Source organism: Peromyscus eremicus, chromosome 4, assembly GCF_949786415.1.
Source record: "Peromyscus eremicus chromosome 4, PerEre_H2_v1, whole genome shotgun sequence".
In the NCBI taxonomy this organism is placed as follows: Eukaryota; Metazoa; Chordata; class Mammalia; order Rodentia; family Cricetidae; genus Peromyscus; species Peromyscus eremicus.
Genome location: NC_081419.1, coordinates 37,878,755 through 37,895,557, shown reverse-complemented (window position 1 = coordinate 37,895,557; position 16,803 = coordinate 37,878,755). Strand labels below are relative to the sequence as shown.

At 47.3% G+C, this 16,803-nt stretch overlaps 1 protein-coding gene across 14 annotated transcripts in view; it reads right to left on the bottom strand.

Annotated features, from left to right (window-relative positions):
• Positions 1–16,803, bottom strand: part of Pkp4 (plakophilin 4) — a 225,997-nt gene that overhangs the window by 5,917 nt on the left and 203,277 nt on the right. For all 14 annotated transcript variants that reach the window (XR_009378791.1, XM_059260491.1, XM_059260493.1 and 11 more), the window contains 8 exons: positions 15,465–15,648; positions 12,344–12,461; positions 10,583–10,774; positions 10,242–10,415; positions 7,192–7,342; positions 3,914–4,109; positions 559–643; positions 332–449 (listed from right to left, as the gene is read on the bottom strand). Coding sequence is in view for 13 of the 14 variants with exons in the window: in XM_059260491.1 (XP_059116474.1) it covers positions 332–449; positions 559–643; positions 3,914–4,109; positions 7,192–7,342; positions 10,242–10,415; positions 10,583–10,774; positions 12,344–12,461; positions 15,465–15,648 (1,218 nt within the window). In the remaining variant the exon portion in view is untranslated. The remainder of the gene's footprint in view (positions 1–331; positions 450–558; positions 644–3,913; positions 4,110–7,191; positions 7,343–10,241; positions 10,416–10,582; positions 10,775–12,343; positions 12,462–15,464; positions 15,649–16,803) is intronic.

Sequence of the window (16,803 nt, the reverse complement as noted above, 5' to 3'; positions counted from 1 at the left end):
AGCCACATAGCGAGGTGGGTGTGGGTGGGTGTGGGTGGGTGTGGGTCTGCAAAGCAGCCAGCGACATGCCGTGGCAAAGCTAGGAGCCTGTTCCTGAGACGTTTCACCAAAAACTCCGGTGAAGCAGCATCCAGGTGTGGGCACAGGCCGTGTGGGCACAGGCCGTGGGCTTTTTTTTTTTTTTTAAATGCACTGCAGCTGATGTAAGCTGCATTCTCTTTTCAAACGGAAGTAAGTGGCTGTTAACAGTGCTGACGTGACAGGCTGAGTCAGCTCGTGCTCAGACCTCTTTCTCTCAGAACAATGCTCTGTCACACAAATGCCCACTGACCTGACTGAATGATGGGTGACATCTGTTGGTTGGTGGTGGACAGAGAAGGGTGTGATTTGAATCGGTCTCGCTCTAGCGTGGACACAGGTGTAATAAAATGGTTCTGATTCCACCCATCCTGCGGAGTGTAAAGAGAAAATGAACAGCAGCACGGCATTGCAGTAAGTGATTAGAAACGTGTGCTATGAGGGATGCTCATGGCGGCACCACTGTTCAAGGAGATTTACCTTTTTGTAGATGCTCCGGAGGTCCCGATACTGCCATAATGTATTTAAGACCTGGGCTGCTGCCTTCACCACTTTCAGAGAGGACCTAGGGAGAGATGGTGGTTATGTGAGGATGGGTAGCACGGCCTCTCACTCTGACATCAGGCTCTACACCAGCAGCCACAGGAGCAGGATGCAGTGTGTGCAGACAGCGGAATCCCAAGAAAGGCGAGGGTGCCTTCTTACCTTTGCAGCACGGGGGGATCCCCTGAAAGCTGTTACTCACACCTCCAACTCCTCTCATCCTCTTAAACTCACAGCCTCCATATTATTGCCTCCAATGGTCAGGCCTCAATCTCACCCTCCCTGAATAAGTAGGGGCCTGATTCTTGCCTATCTTTCCTTCGACTTGGCCTCCGAGTCACTGCACGCTCCTGGAGACCCATGTTCTGGCTACTCCTTTCTGGGGTCTTCACCTCCCTGACACCCGTCAATCTTTACTTCCATAAATAAGTCACTTAGATGCTGCTGACTCCCAAGTGTCATTTTGCAGCTTGAGCGTAGGCCCTGCACACCCAGCCTGCAGCTCTCCCGCTGACCACACACTCACTGGATGTCTAATTCTCTCCCCAAGCATCTAAGTCCAGAGCAAATTCGTGGTGGTCCTCCTGCAGGCTTCCCTGCCTCGGTATGACCTCTGTTGACAAAAACTTGGGAGTCAGTCACAATACTACCCTTTCTTGCCACTTACTTATCTATCAGTAAGTCCTGTTGTCTTTCAACCCCGCCAGAGATGCTGCCCTCTTCTTTAGTTTTAGTCTGTGTGTGTGGGGAATGAGGTCATGTTGCTCTTTCCACAAGGGAACAGACGGTGTCCTTCCCCTGCTCACTGCGCCCCAGTGGCTCTGATTTCATTCAGAGGCTGACACAACTGACCCACAAGGACAAGGATTGCTTCTTGGTCCTATTGCTCTTTGACTCTCCCCTTTTCTCTCACACTGGCTCTGGCTCATCACACTGGATTCTGCTGTTCTTCTCCCCTGACACAGCTCTCTTGATGTGCCCTCTGCCCACAGGCTTCTGCCCCAGACAGTGGCCCTGCCCACCTTCTCCCTCCCTTCTCTAGGGCTGTTTCCCACTGTCACCATGAGGCCTTCCCTGGTTTTGTCGTTTGCCCCTGTAGGCACCATCTACCGAGCTCTGCTGCTGTGACTCACTGGGCACCTCGTCTGCCTTGGCCCTGGGATGCTGTTCTGTGATGTGCTGGAGGCCTGGGGCTGAGAACAGCACCAGGACATGCAAGTAGGTGACAAATACGGGGAAGAACCGTGAGGAAGTGAAGTGTGGGGACACCAGCCACAACCTGATTTGGTTCAAGACTTTCTTCTTTCAAAAAAAGGGCTTATTTATTTTTATTTATGTGTATGAATGCTTTACACGTATTAATGTGTACCAAGTACATGTCTGGTTCCTCAGAGCCCAGAAGAGGGTGCTGGAGGCCAAACCCAGGACCTCTACAAGAGCAGCGAGTGCTCTTAACTGAGCCATCTCTCCAGCCCTGCCTGGTCCTAGACATTCTGAATCTTTGGCTTTCAACAGGAGGTTAGACTTACATACATATTTATGTGTATATTACACACATGGACCAACGCACACATTCACGCACACCTTGTCACTGGCTCAGCATCTCTACAAGGTGAACTTTCAAGAGTGCATAAGGTGATCATATGACCGTGTGTGTGTGTGTGTGTGTGTGTGTGTGTGTGTGTGTGTGTGTGTGTGTGTGTGTGTGTAGGCTGCAGAGGGAGCCAGAGAAATGGGATCTTAACTGCCTGAAAAGTTTCATTTTCTTAAAAGGAAAGGCAGAGTATAGTGGCTTACTCTTGTAATCCTAGAACTCAGAAGACTAAGGCAGGAGGATTACTATGAGTTTGAGACCAGCCTGGACTACATAGTGAGTTCAAGGCCAGCCTGGGCAACAGGGTGGAGCCTTATTTGAAAGAAAAAATTATCAGAACAAACAAACAAATCGTATGCATTTGTTACTAATGGAATTTTAAAAAATGCAAGAATTAAGGCTGAAAGGCAATACTGTTTATTTTAAAAAATGCAAGAATTAAGGCTGAAAGGCAATACTGTTTATGCTGACAGATGTGGCTTCTAGTGGGTAAAGCTATGGTTTCCTGCATTATTCCTATATTTTAAGAATTCCTTCAGAGGTATCACCTGAAAGACTAGATAAGCTGTAATGTGAATCCTAGCACTGCCATCCAGCTAATTAATAAAGTGTCCCCCCACACCACACCCTCCCAGGGACATGCTTTCTTCTTGTTGTCAAGGATACAACAGCAGATAAAAGGACAAAGGCCCAGCCACTGCAGGAGTGAGGATGCTGGAGGAGGACTCCAATAACACACGAGGGAGTCAGTGTGGAGAGAGAATGCAGAGGGGGTGGGGGGAGCGGGAGAGGGGGGAGCGGCCGCCGACCGACTGTTTGGAGAAGGTGCTGGAATTCCCACTTCCTGACCTGACATGAAGACGAATTTAGTCACAGCTACAGCTCCATGACAAGGAACCTCTGTTTTCACTGATGCGTTCTGCCCACTTGGGCTGCCTCATCTGTTACTGTCACCCAGGGGCAAAGGCAGGAGTGTGACCAGGCCCAGAGCACCCTCGTGCAGAGTGGCGGTTTCCATGCTTTCTGGGCACTCGGCAGCAGAATCCATCTCGCAAGCGAGGATTTAAAAAGACATTCTTGCAGAGTAGGACTTAGGCTTGACAGAACTCAAGGTGCAAACGAAATGGTGTCCCTGAGATTGTCCCCGCCCTGGTGTTTTTGGTTCTTCTAGGAGCTGACATGAACAAACGTGGCTTCAGAGATGGCTGCAGCCTGGAGGTCGGAATCTCTCCGAAGTTCCTATGCACAAGTCCTAACTCTCAATGTGCCAGTGCTGAGAGGTGACACCAGAAGAGTCTTCCATGTGAGAGCAAGGTCACTCTATAAAACCAGGAAGGGGCTCGCACCAGACATCACTCTATTGATGCCTTGCTCCTGGATTTCACAGGTGCCAGAATAGTGGGAAATAAACTTCTATTGTTCATAAGCTCCCCAGCCCACAACATTTTGTTACAGTAGCCCTGAGTAGTCTAAGTCAGAGAGAGAGAGAGAGGAGGAGTGAGGTACACTATATAATAAAGGGAATGCCAACCCATGACAAAAAGCACCCCTTCCCACCATCATAGGTCTTAGCCAATGTAGATTGCTTAGCTATTCAGCATGTGAGAAATACAGACATGAATCCTTGAGTTAGGCATGGATCCTCCACAAAGGCCCTCACCACAAGACAGTCCAAGAACTGAGGCACCACACACTTGCCTGTCTCCTCTGCCTTTGGTTATGTTCACAAGCTTCTCTATCCCTCCTGAGTCAGCCAGCGCTTTGGCGTTCTCCATGTTTTTGCTGGTGACCTCATGAAGAGCACAGCAGATCGCTGCCACGGTCTCATCGGACAGTATGCTGGGGCCGTTGCCGCCGGGAAGCCGGTTGACCAGGTCTCTCATGGCGTATTTACCTGCCGGGTGCACAGAAGAGGGTCAACTTTTCACAGGCACCAGCTTTTTGTTATTGTTGTTGAAAATCCTGATAATCTGAAGATTTTAAAAAATAAAACTTCAAGAGACATGAACAGGGGGAAAAAAACCAAAACAAACAAAAAAATCCCCACAGCAAAGAAGAAAAGCACATATGTGACTTTGAGAGAAAGGTAACATTCACTGTCATGCCACTTGAACACATGACTACTTTACAAACCATTACTGTCACTTGGGGAAAGAAACACATCAATGCTTAGAGTCCCCTGGATGTCATCCCACATTCTACAGAAACAGTTCTACTGAAAGATTAGGGCAGGAGTTTTGTTCTTAGTTCCAGTATCAAAATACTTCAATTTCTGAGCAGTGCTTTTCAAAACACTCTGAATCTGGACTAGGGCTGCTAAAAATACTTCGCATTAAATCTTCCTGGGTGAATCTACCAAGTTCCCTGGGAACAGCCATGTACTTTAACAAAGCTGAGGGTTACGTCAGCTGACCTGGTGTCAGCAGTTGACCATACACTAGTTCTTTAAAAGACACAAGGCAAAAAGTCTTCTAGTGAAATTCCAGGTATATTATCTCCTAGAGGTAACAAGTAATAATGAAGTACACGAGGAGAAGACGGAGCTGAGGGAGTCTCAGCCAGGGGAGCAGTCCTTCATAAATACCCAAACAGAGATCATCTCTAGCCTTTTCAATTTCAATTACCAACTGACCAAGTGGGATAAATGCACTACAAACAAAAATTAACCAAGGCGGAAGTAAACATTTTCTTAGGGTCCCCACCATGCTCTACAGGGTTTTCATCAAAGGGCTATTTCTATGCCGTGGTGGAGGAGACAGCAGGCGGGTCCTAACTGCACGTCCTGTCATTTCCTGCATATCACAGGCCAAGCACATAGAGCAGAGGTTGTGAGTGGAGAAACAGCAGTGAACCTGGAAGCCTAGAAGATAAATGTGCATCTTGAGGACGGCGAGAAGTTAGCACTGGTGATTTCTGAATACTCACACATGGCCAGGATGTATGAGGTCATGTGATTAGCTACGTTTCTCAGCAGTAGAAACACACTTGTGAGTATTAATCTTATAAGAAATCAGAGTGTAGATGTAACTTCTAAGTCTAGTTGGGACTGCTCTGAAGGAAGTGTGGGAATTGGGCAGGGCTGAGCCATAGACTTCCTCTCTGTGGGGCTGATCTGCTGCCAAGGAAAGGACACAGTTATCTGGACAGTAATAATTTAAAATGGCACTTCTGCCAGGCAAGCTGTGAAGGGCTTTACCTGTAAGTCGCTGTACCCCGTTCAGTTTTCCATTACGCCTTTTTTGGTGGGACTAGACTTGAACCTAGGGCCTGTGTACGCTATGCAAGCAGTCTACCATGAAGCTCTACGGCAGCCCTCTTTTTACGTTGAGACGGTCTCACTACTGTAGACGGACTTGAACCTACTCTGTAGGCCAGGCTGGCTTTGAACTCATCATCTCTCTGCTTCAGCCTCCCAAGCAGCTGTGATTACTGGCTTAACGCACCAGGCCAGGATCACAGCTAATCTTTTTTTGTTGTTGTTTTTTGAGACAGGGTTTCTCTCTGTAGCCCTGGCTGCCTTGGAACTCACTCTGGAGACCAGGATGGCCTTGAACTTGCAGATCTGCCTGCCTCTGCCTTCCAAGTGCTGGGATTAAAGGCATGCACCACCACATTCAGCAATCACAGTTAATCTTAAGCTAAATATTATTCTCATTCTTTCTCATTTTCTTACTCCACCCCCGGCCCTCCCCCTCCCTATTATAGCTTGTGTCTTTCAATATAAACTGGGTCTAAGGTCACAAGAATCTATAAAAAACAAATCCCCCCTCCCCATGGTACCAGCCATGGGGCTGGCATGGAACTTGAGTGGATGTAGGGTACTGTCCTTACTTACTTCCTCTAACAGTGACCCCGCAGGCATGCCAATTTCCTTTCAGACACTGGCAGAGAGGGAGCTGTGACCACCTAGAAGCAGGAACCGAGTAGCAGTGGGGTTCATAGGCCACTCTGGGCTATGAGGTCAATGAGCTGCAGGTTCAGAAGGGAGGGTCCAGTCCATGGAGTTCCCTTCTTTTTTTCCTGTTACCCCTCAAACTGTTTGGGGCAGAGCAGTGCTTAGAGACCAGCAAGCTGCCTGGCATTCAAAGCCGATGAATCTCATTCTTGGCTCTCTCTGTGCTGATGTACCCTCTGAGAGCCAAGAGCAAAGGCCCCCGAAACTACCGTGTCCTAGTGCCTAGTCCTTACCTCATCTCCATCCTGACCCTGCCTTGGGATGGCATGACAGTGGTTTGTCTGGGGATGAGCATTCAAACAGACTTGGGAGGGAAAGCTACATAGTATCCACACTGTTTCTTATTAGAAGATGCTAGTGTTGGTGAATTAGTAGATATCAGCACCAACACTGGAGAAGGAAGTTAATTTTTTTCTTGTTCTTGCTGCTCAGGATATAACTTCTCTTAGGGACTAGAGACACCAAATTCATCAAGCAGTGCTGTTATGTACACCTGAAATCGCTGGAGATCGCTGGCTTTTCTGGAAATTTACCTTCTGAGATCAATGTTTAATTAATGAGCCTGCCTCTTGCTGAAAAAGAACAGTTGAAGAGCAGGGCATCCAAATATGCCAGGAATGGAGGAGGCGGCTCAGGTGGAGTTTCGTAACTACCATGGCTCCTTCCTTTGCAGTACTGTGGTGGACCAGCCGCCACTTTTATGACCCAGGTACTCTTGAGTAGGGAGTAGTGAGAAATATTAGCTAGAAAGAGAGACCTAGACAATGAGAGGAAAGACAGAAACACAGGATAGCCTCGGGAGGGCCTGGGTCTCAACCCACCAGCCCTTAACTTTATTCTCAAGGGCTTTTTATCACAGTGCCAAGGGGAGGAGCAAAGACCTCCCCCTTGTGAGATACAGCCAAGTGTCGACCCTTCCAAACACCTGTACTCAGGCCCGTGGTCCAATCATCGTCTTTATGCAGACCTGCTGGGCAAAGGCACCAGGAAACCCAGACGGGCTCCCACACAGCGTACATACCTATGAGCTCCTTGTTTCGAACATCCAACGCCATATTCCTCAAGGCGGTGGCCACAGAAGAGACAACTCTGTCATTATCCATCCTCAGCAGCTCAACAAGGATGGGGAGCCCTTTTTCTTTGCGGACAGCTGCCCGGATGTATGCTGCGAACTGGTGGACAGAATAAGGCATTAGTGAATAAAACATGGAGATCCAGTCTCACAGGCTACTGCAATCTGAAACGATAAACTAATAAATCAAATGTTTTCTCTCCAGTGGAGATTAAATCAGTGCCACGGTTTGGGAGAGAGACAGGCTAGGATGGCTGATTTAAAAAGAAATCCCCCAAAGCCTGAAGATCTCAAGCCACCATCTGTCAGATTTCTGTGCAGGACAGAGAACGCAGCGATTACTTTCCCTCTTAGAGAAACACGACTAAGGAAACAGCCCATTTTCTTTGCTGTTGGTCCCACACCAGGTCCAGAGGCCAGAAGTAGGATGGCAAAGGCATCCCCCCAGCATCCCTTGGAGAGGAGCCTGGCTCTGCTGAGCTAACTTATTTTTAGTACATGCTCCAACAATTTTGGGAGTTTGGTAACCAGTCAAAAAGATTGCTGGGAAACTTTCTGTACTCAGGAGCAAGGAAATTCTCCACAGACACCAGGCACCATAATTCATACCCACGGCAAAAGCAGGTTTAGGTGCAAAAGGCATTCTCACTCAACATTAACTGGCTACTTTTTGTGCACCCTGTGAACTGGAAAGCAATACTAAGCTAACTTAGAAACAACAACAAAGTAATGTTAGAAAATAGACCAGGAAAATTCAAAGAAGTTGCTCAAGTCCTATCTACTATTTTCCTACTGTGGTCAAAGCATGAAGACAGAGATCCATTAGCTCTCTGCAATTACTGTTAATGTTAAAATATATGATTGACTGCCCAATTTCTTGAATTCTAACAGAGCAGATTATCTTAATAATATACACAACAGGAAAAGATGCTTTTCAAAGATCCAATTAGCATTTATTGTATTAAATGATAATTTTTATTTGCCAAATCAAATGAAATCCTCAGGGAGGAAACACAGTACGAGGCTCGCTACTGCAGAGAGCACTAGGTAGTGTGATCAGCTTCCTGAAACCACAGGCGCCACTGCTTCCTGTTTCCACTGAAAACTGCCTAGCCCGGACATCGGCCGTCCCAAAACATCGCTTCCTTGCTTGTATATGAAGGCAGGGCTAACACGCTAACACACACACACACACACACACACACACACACACACACACACACACACATTCTCTCTGCCTTTCCCAAAACATCGGTTCCTTGCTTATATATGAAGGCATGGCTAACACTCTCTCTCTCTCTCTCTCTCTCTCTCTCTCTCTCTCTCTCTCTTCTCTCTCTCTCTCTCTCTCTCTCACACACACACACACACACACACACACACACACACACCACGTAAAAGAAATATGTATTTCTTAACTTTTAATTATGTGCATGTGTATGTGAGTGCCCAAAAAGGCCAGAGGGCATCAGCCTCCCTGAGCAGGAGTTAAAGGCAGCTGTGAGCTGCCTGATGGAGCGCTGGGAACCAGACTTCTGTTGTCCTCAACAGGCTTTCTTAACTGTGGAGGTGTCTCTCTAGACATCCAAGGGTCTGAGATTTTGAGTGACTACTTTTTGATACTGAAAACCATTTAAATATAATGTTTGTATTTTAAATAAGCTTGCCATGTACCTTTACTTACTGAACGATCCCAGAAATTAAATTCTACAAAACTCAGTCACATCTGTTTTAATTATTATAACTTTAACCACCAAGTCATTCTTTGGCTGTATAAGAATGTTCTATGCCAGGAGCTCCCTTCGTCTTCGTCTTTATCATTTTGCTCAGTACCCCAGCACCTGATAAGGTGAGTACAGATGAAGATGCTCAGGGGCGGGATCCTTCACCTCGGCTCTTAGGAACTGGGGTTCCCAAGTCAACCCTTAGCACTAAGCTATTAGCACTTTAGGAACAGGAAATAAACCACAGGGGCCGAGATAACAGCAGACTACGCATGTCTGTAGAGACTCCGTGACAGTCACCTGATGAATGAAATATCCATACCCATGTCTACTGACAGAGATCAGTCATGGGCAAGAGAGTCCCACAGAGCCTCATTTTGGGTGCAGTGGGACGAGGAGCCAAAACAAACATTATAACCCCCTGTCCCCATGCACTTGCCAGAAAATTTCACACAGGACTGACTGTCTGGGAAGATGAGAGATGACATCTAAAATTTTAAGAAATTGTGGTAACAATAGGAAACCAGGTCCATGTTCACAAGGTTGCACGTTTGTAAGGAGACACACTTCCTAGGCTCTGGAGGGGTCTGAAAGAAGTGATGTGCTCATACCCACACTGCCTGACCTCAGCTGGAATCAGGTTCCCATCTTCTCTCACTGTGATGTGTGTGCCACTGGATCCCACAAGGAACCCCAGCCTCTACTTTTCCTTGACCTCACCCCCTGCAAAGGCACAGAAGTGACCCCACAGTGTCCAGCTTATTTTGTCACTTATCTCCCTTGTCTGTGGCCAGGTCCCCCTCCTGAAGCTCAACATTCAGTTCTGGACAGGATGGCCAGCTCCAGGCGGCCACTCCTTGTCCTGGCTGCTTGCCTCAGAGCAGCCTGCAGTCTGATCCCACACTGTCCTTTCCTCACAGAAGCCCTTTAATCTCTCTAGCACCTCCTCCTCCTCTCCACCCCACCCTCAGACCCTGCTGGCTTAGTCCTGTTCATGCTGCAGGAAGCCTTCAATTCCATTCGCCCCTCTCCCTCCCCAGGCCACCCTGCAAGTCTTTCAGGGTCACACAGGATGGATCCTGTGGACACTATCTGTTTGTGAATCAGTCTCAGAGTCTCAGGGAAGGGACTCTATCATATTCCTTTTAGGATGCCCAGGGTGACTTCCTGTCTCCTCTCCACACCCTCTGAAGGCCCTTTTATGGACAAACTCTAATCAAGTGTGTCCCTCCCACATGGACAGAAACCAATGTGGACGAGGAGGAAACATCCCACCTTCCAGTTGCCGGCAGAGAGGTTCTGGAGAGATCCAGCAGAGCCTTCCAAGGTGGCTGGGTTGGAACTTTCTGCTAACAGAGTCAGATAGGGTTTCACCACTGACGGGTGCCACAGCATCTCCACTCCTTTGGGGGACTTGGACAGTCCAGGGATAGGCCCGACTCCGTCCCACTGAAAGACAGATGGTACACACGCAGTGAAAAGGAAGTGAACAAGATCCCTGACTGCTGGAAAGATTCATTTTTGCTGGGCTCAGCTAAGTAGCAACCACCTTTTCTGCCAACTATATGACTCCTCACTCTCCAATAGATAAAACTGTAGAGAAATAAAATGCTAACTTGATCCTCTTGTGGAGTTCTCTTTTTCTTTTTCTTCTTCTTGCCCCAGCAGCTTGGTTCTGAGTCCTTGCTGGGAGATTCTTTTCCTAGTAAGTCATCCAGTTCATTGAGTCCGAGCAGCCGGGCCTGAGGGACTTCCAGCTCCAGCCGATATGACAGGTTCCTCAGGGTGCACACACAGTTCTCCACCGTCTGAAAGCCAACACAGTGTGTAATTAAAAACGTCACCCCAAACACTCTGGCACTGCATATACCACCAGGAAACAGCGCTGTATTTATGTGAACGCGACACGATCGAAGGGAAGAAGTGTGTGACTCTACAGTTTTGTGGGTCAGGGCGCAGCTGTAAACCGAAGATCTGCCTTTATGCCAACCAAGACCCCATCAGGCCTGTTCAGGGCCACACGGCACTCATGATGCTGTGGTCACACTCTGGCCCCTGTGCAGACCCTCAGCAGGACAACAGTGCCTCCACCTCCCCGCCTGGGACCAGTCCTATGACCAGGCCTTATTTCCGCTGCCGCCTCAGTTTCTTATCTCCCATCTCTAAGGAATGCACTGATTTCTTCCTGTTGATATTTTGCCTTCTGCACTGGGTATTTTGTACTTTAAATCTTCAATTAGGGGCCAATTGTCACTTCAACTCAGATGTCTAAAGTCAAGGTCAGAGTTGTTGAAGTTGGCCCACCTGGCAAGTTCTCCTTCCCAACTTGCTGTTTCTCTCAATTTCATCCTCAGGTCTTGTTCAAAGAGGCTCAAATAGACACTGGCTGTTACCTTGCCCCACTCGCCCGTCTTCTCCCTGAGCCTATGGCTCATTATCCTCGTCTCTCTCAGACTCATCTTAGTGACTCAAGATCTACCAACGGTCTCTCCTCACCCAGCCCATCCAAACGCCACATAGCATGCACACCTCAGAACTCCTGACATTCTAGCTCTGTCTTCCACAGCCCCGGGGGGTGGAACTTACTAGAGTGTCACAGAGGAAATAGGAGGGCACACAGAAGATTTGGGGTGGGGCTAGGGTATATCTGTGGTGATATGGTGTACCCCAATAAAGCTTGCCAGGGGATCAGAGGACAGAGCCAGCCACTTGATTAGACATAGAGGCCAGACAGTGGTGGCACACACCCTTAATCCTATCACTGGGGAGGCAGAGATCCAACCGGATCTCTGTGAGTTCAAGGCCACACTGGAAACAGAGCCAGGCAGTGGTGGCACACACCTTTAATCCCAGTACTGGGAAGCACACACACCTTTAATGCCAGGGCAGAGAAAGGTATATAAGGTGTGAGGAGACAGGAACTCACTCTTTAGACTGAGGATTTCATAGAGGTAAGAACTTGTGGCTGGCTTGCTCTGCTTCTCAGATCTTTTAGCTTTCACCTCAATATCTGGCTCCAGTTTTTTTTTTTTTTTTCTTTTAATTATTATTAGACCTTTTAAGATTTGTGTTACATGTATCTGTGTCTAGGAGTAGGAAATGTGGCATGGAAGAGAGCACAGGGTTATCACCTGAAAACGAGCACCTGGAAACCAGAGAAATTCTGGACCCATGTGAGGTTCTTCACCAGTTACCAGAATTCCATGGTTCCAGGCCTGCTAAGTTGCTACATCCTTCCCAACTTGTAATGTTTAGAGAGACTGATGCTTTGGTCTGGAGAGCAGCTCCAGGCTCCACGATTTCAGAGACTGATGGAATGCCAGTCGTGAGGCCATGGCTGTCACCTGCCACTGGAGTGTAGGTGGCAGGACACTGACCTTGCTGTCGTAGTCGGAAGTGTTCACGCACGTGTGGATCACATACAACAACGAGTCCACCAGCCCCTCACAGGACCGCATCTGCTTCCGTGCTTCCTCCCCCGCAGAGCTGAGGTTCCTGAGTGGACGGAGACATGGAGGAACTGCTGAGACCATCCACTCACCCTTCAGCCATGAAGACTAACTGAATGATCCCCATCTGAGCGAGAACGGCAGCAGAGAGCAGCCACTGCAGTGACTTGAGAGACATTCTCAACATTGGCCAGAACCCCATTCTACCCACAGACAGAGAACATGACATCTGAACTCTAACTACATTAACCTCACAATTCCCTGAGGCCATTATTTACTGGCTGTCTTCATCAGCTTCATCACAGGTAAGTGGAAGAAATAAAAATAACTATCTGAGGGTTGTGATGAGGAAGAAATGAATTGTACATTAAAGCAAATAGGAATGTGTCAGGATGTGTCGCTCATAGCGGCCACTGGTTTGGGGTCTGTTTTTCCTCTTATGTTAGCCATTGTGTCTTCGTAGCCCTGTACTTTTTACAGGGGTTTGTATGAGGTCATTATATGTTTTCTTGGATGAACAGAGGAAACACATTACTTCTTGTACAAAAAAGTTATATAATCACATTTGATTATGTTCAATATGCTGCATGAGATGTAACCTTAAACCATCAACAAACTCAAACAGCCCCAAGTTTTAATCCTTTCAGTTTCAAAAACCCCAAACAAAAAAACCTTAAAGTTATTTTGGGTCTCATTTATTTGAGGTCTTGTTTTTGTTCGCTTTTCTTTGCCTTCCTTCAAAAATGGATACCAGATTATCAGTCTCTATTTTTATGTTCCAATGACAACAGTTCTTAAGATATAACACTGAAGCAGGGCAAACTGGGAATTTGTAAAACTGAACTGGATGGCCTCCTGTGTACTGCCCCACCAACACTGTCATTCAACAGCTGACCCTTTCCCTTTACTCCGGGCTTCCGCTTTCCTTGGCGGCCTCTTCTGACAGCGAACTCCCTTGGCCTCAGCTTTGGTTCCTTTGCCTTTATCTCTGCACTTTCCTGGGTGCCTCCCCCTCACCCCCGATGTCTTTATTTCAACCTATGGCCCATGATGACCAGATGCCTATCTTTGCCTGACCCTTGAGAACACATGTATCTGATTTATTGACATTACTAATTCACTTTCTCAAAATGGACATGGCCATAATTCTTAGCAACTCCCCCACTTCTCTGATTCCTGTAGTACATTCATCTAGCAGGCCAGTCAAAGACTGAGGTGGAACCCTCACCCCCACCTCCATCTCTTATTTCAACTCATTAGCAAGTCCTGTTAGCTCATCTTCAAAAAGCAATCTATCTACAGCCTCTGGCCCAGGCTTTGCCTGTAGCATGCCTGGACCACTAATCTCATTTCCATTTTTGCCTCCACTCAGTCTTCCACAGAACAGGAAATGCCCTCCCCATCTCTCCCTGCTCTAAACTCTCATGGCTTTTCGTAGTAAGACAAGCTCCTTCCATTCAACAGAGATCTGACAGCATCCACAGCCACTTGGCCCTTTGGTCATGGAGTTAGCTCATTCCTTTACATTACCAGTGACTTGTCCTCCTGACCCCTACTCCTCAGATGAGCAGCTTCTGTGGTATTTCAGATATAGGCTGTGGTGGCTACTCTTGGTTGTCAACTTGTCTACATCTTATAGTAACTAAAGCCCAAATCACTGTGAGGGATTTTTCCTCGATGAAATGATTCTAATCTGGATCTTTAAGGTGGGAAGTGACCACCACAGGATTCACCAATCATTCTCACTTCACCACATTTTGTTATGGTGCCTACTGTCACCTCCTCTTCCTTATTGTGTCTTCCTCACAGATGGGCTCAGTTCACCTCATTCCACGCTGGTTTTACAGTGACGTTTACCAAGGACTACAGCAGGTCACATGAGAGCCAAGGCTGTACCCTGATCTGGGTACTCACTGCCTAATGGACAAGCTGGGGTGGGCTGGGGGAGTCATACTTTCCTGGATCCTAGGGTGGAGGATAGGATGCTGTTTCCTGCTGACCACAGGCTACCAGACTCACCCAGGACCAGCCACACGAATGCCTTCTGTCACTGTGTAGAAGGCTTGGGGACAGTAGCACAGACCCTCTCTCTCCCTATGGTTCAGACTCTCTGCCCCAGAGGTGTTTGAATGTCTTATTTTTGTTTTTCTTTTCGGGGCTGGGACTTGAACTCAGGGCCCTGTACACGGCAATACTGTCACTTCTGTTCTGCAGATGAACCCTAAAGCTCTGCAGGTCACCCTGACATTCTGCTAAGGCTTCTGTTTCATGTGCCTAGAGCAACAGGAGACTGGGGAACAGGGTCAAATGTGAGTGGAGAAGCAAACAAGGAGCCGTTCCACAAACATAAAAGAATCACAGATTTTATGTGTTAAAGGTAATGATTAATGGAACAGCATTTGGGCCGACTTCTTTTAGAACTCAAAAGCAATAGCTGTTTAAGTCACACATCTCTTTACTTCTCTTTAAAAGTAACAATACGCCGGGCAGTGGTGGAGCACGCCTTTAATCCCAGCACTTGGGAGGCAGAGCCAGGTGGATCTCTGTGAGTTCGAGGCCAGCCTGGGCTACCAAGTGAGTTCCAGGAAAGGCGCAAAGCTACACAGAGAAACCCTGTCTCGAAAAACCAAAACCAAACAAACAAACAAACAAAAAACAACCCCCCCCAAAAAAAACCGTAACAATACATACCCGAACTTTGGTGATCATAATTGGAACTTAAAGAAAAACCAGGCTACCCCAGGTCTGTAGTAAGTATGTGATAGTCAGAAAAAGGCTCCTATAGTAGAAAACAGTGGAATTGCTGTCATGCCCTCAGAATAAATGGGCCTTTCTAAATAATTCACACAAGAGTCATATGTGAGACAGTTGCCTTGGGGCCACCAGCCTGTGCTCATAGTGTTTCCTCACACAGTGACAAAGTTCACACTCTGCTATGAAGGAGAACCATCACCTCCAGGGGATGCTAGCTAGGTAGTGCCTTCTAAAGTCAATTTACTTATGACACCCATTCTTTAATCACGTAATTAATTGGGAAGAAAGTACTTACCTCAGGCAACCTGTCGTGTTCCGCAGAACCAGCGAGGTCTGAAATTTCATTTTATGATCATCATCGAAGGAAGAGTTATTCCACCCAGAATGTGGAACGATCACAGTGTTCGTTAAGGTTGAGAGAGCATCTCGAATGATTGTCATCTTTACAGCATCACATGAGGATAAATTCCAAAGAACTCCTAAAAAGAGAAAGTTCAAGTGAACATTATCAGAGATTCTGCAGCATTAAGACAGAAACAGTCGGCTGTGCATTGGTGGCGCACACCTTTAATCCCAGCACTCGGGAGGCAGAGGCAGGGGGATCTCTGTGAATTTGAGGTCAGCCTGGTCTACGGAGTGAGTGTCAGGACTGTTTCACAGAGAAACCCTGTCTTGAAAAACTAAAACAAAGAAAAAAGAAAGAAACAATCACACGAGGCTCTAGCTGATCTGAACCTAACCTACTGCCCAGATCTATGCCCCACATCTGCAACTGGACTGGGATGGACCGGTGATAACTGCTGCAGCACACACACATGCTGGCTTCTCCTATGCATTTCAAAGTCTCAAGACTCATGTTCAAGTTCGGTTAGACAACTGTGGGCTTTGCAAGGCAAAGTAACCCTTCCCAGGACAGGGAGGTAACCTAAGTACAGGCGTCATAGTGACAGCATGCCTGGGTTCACAAAACTTACTTTTCTTGCATTGTCCCTTACACTCAATGGCTGATATGACAAGCCTCTAGAATTTATGACTTGGGCAAAGTTTCTTTTTCTCAACAGATTGGCATATTTTCCCTCATTAAGCCTCCTTTCCAGCATTTTCTCAATTCTCACTTCGTTAGCAGGAAGTCCAGCTTCAACAGAGTTCCTGGAATACAGTGTATAGCATCATACAGTAACCAGCTGTACGGAGGGTCACTGTATTCGCTTTATTCTCTTCTTCAAAGAGTTTTACTGCCATGTGTCTGAGAAGTGTTACTGCCATTCCTTTTTTGATATAGGAGAAAGTAATAGATGAAGTGCGTTAACTTATTGCCATAACTCCTTAGGATTCATACAGAAACGGGAACGAATCTGAGATGTCACCTACTCTAATAGCATTTTTACGTCAATGCGCTTTCTTAAGTAAGAAGAAGGAGGTGGAGAGGTGGTGCAGCTGACTTTTTTCACCCCAAAGTCTCTCAGCACCCCACACTCCTGATGTGTTTGTGACAAGCTTCTCCGAAGGCTTCACCGAACTGTCAGCACTGTACACTTGTGGGCCTGTGGAGAGAAGGGGCTGACAATGTCTGCCTTTGTCTGTGGGCGTGTGCTGGGCCTCTGAACAGAACTGACCAAGCACTAGGCCAGACA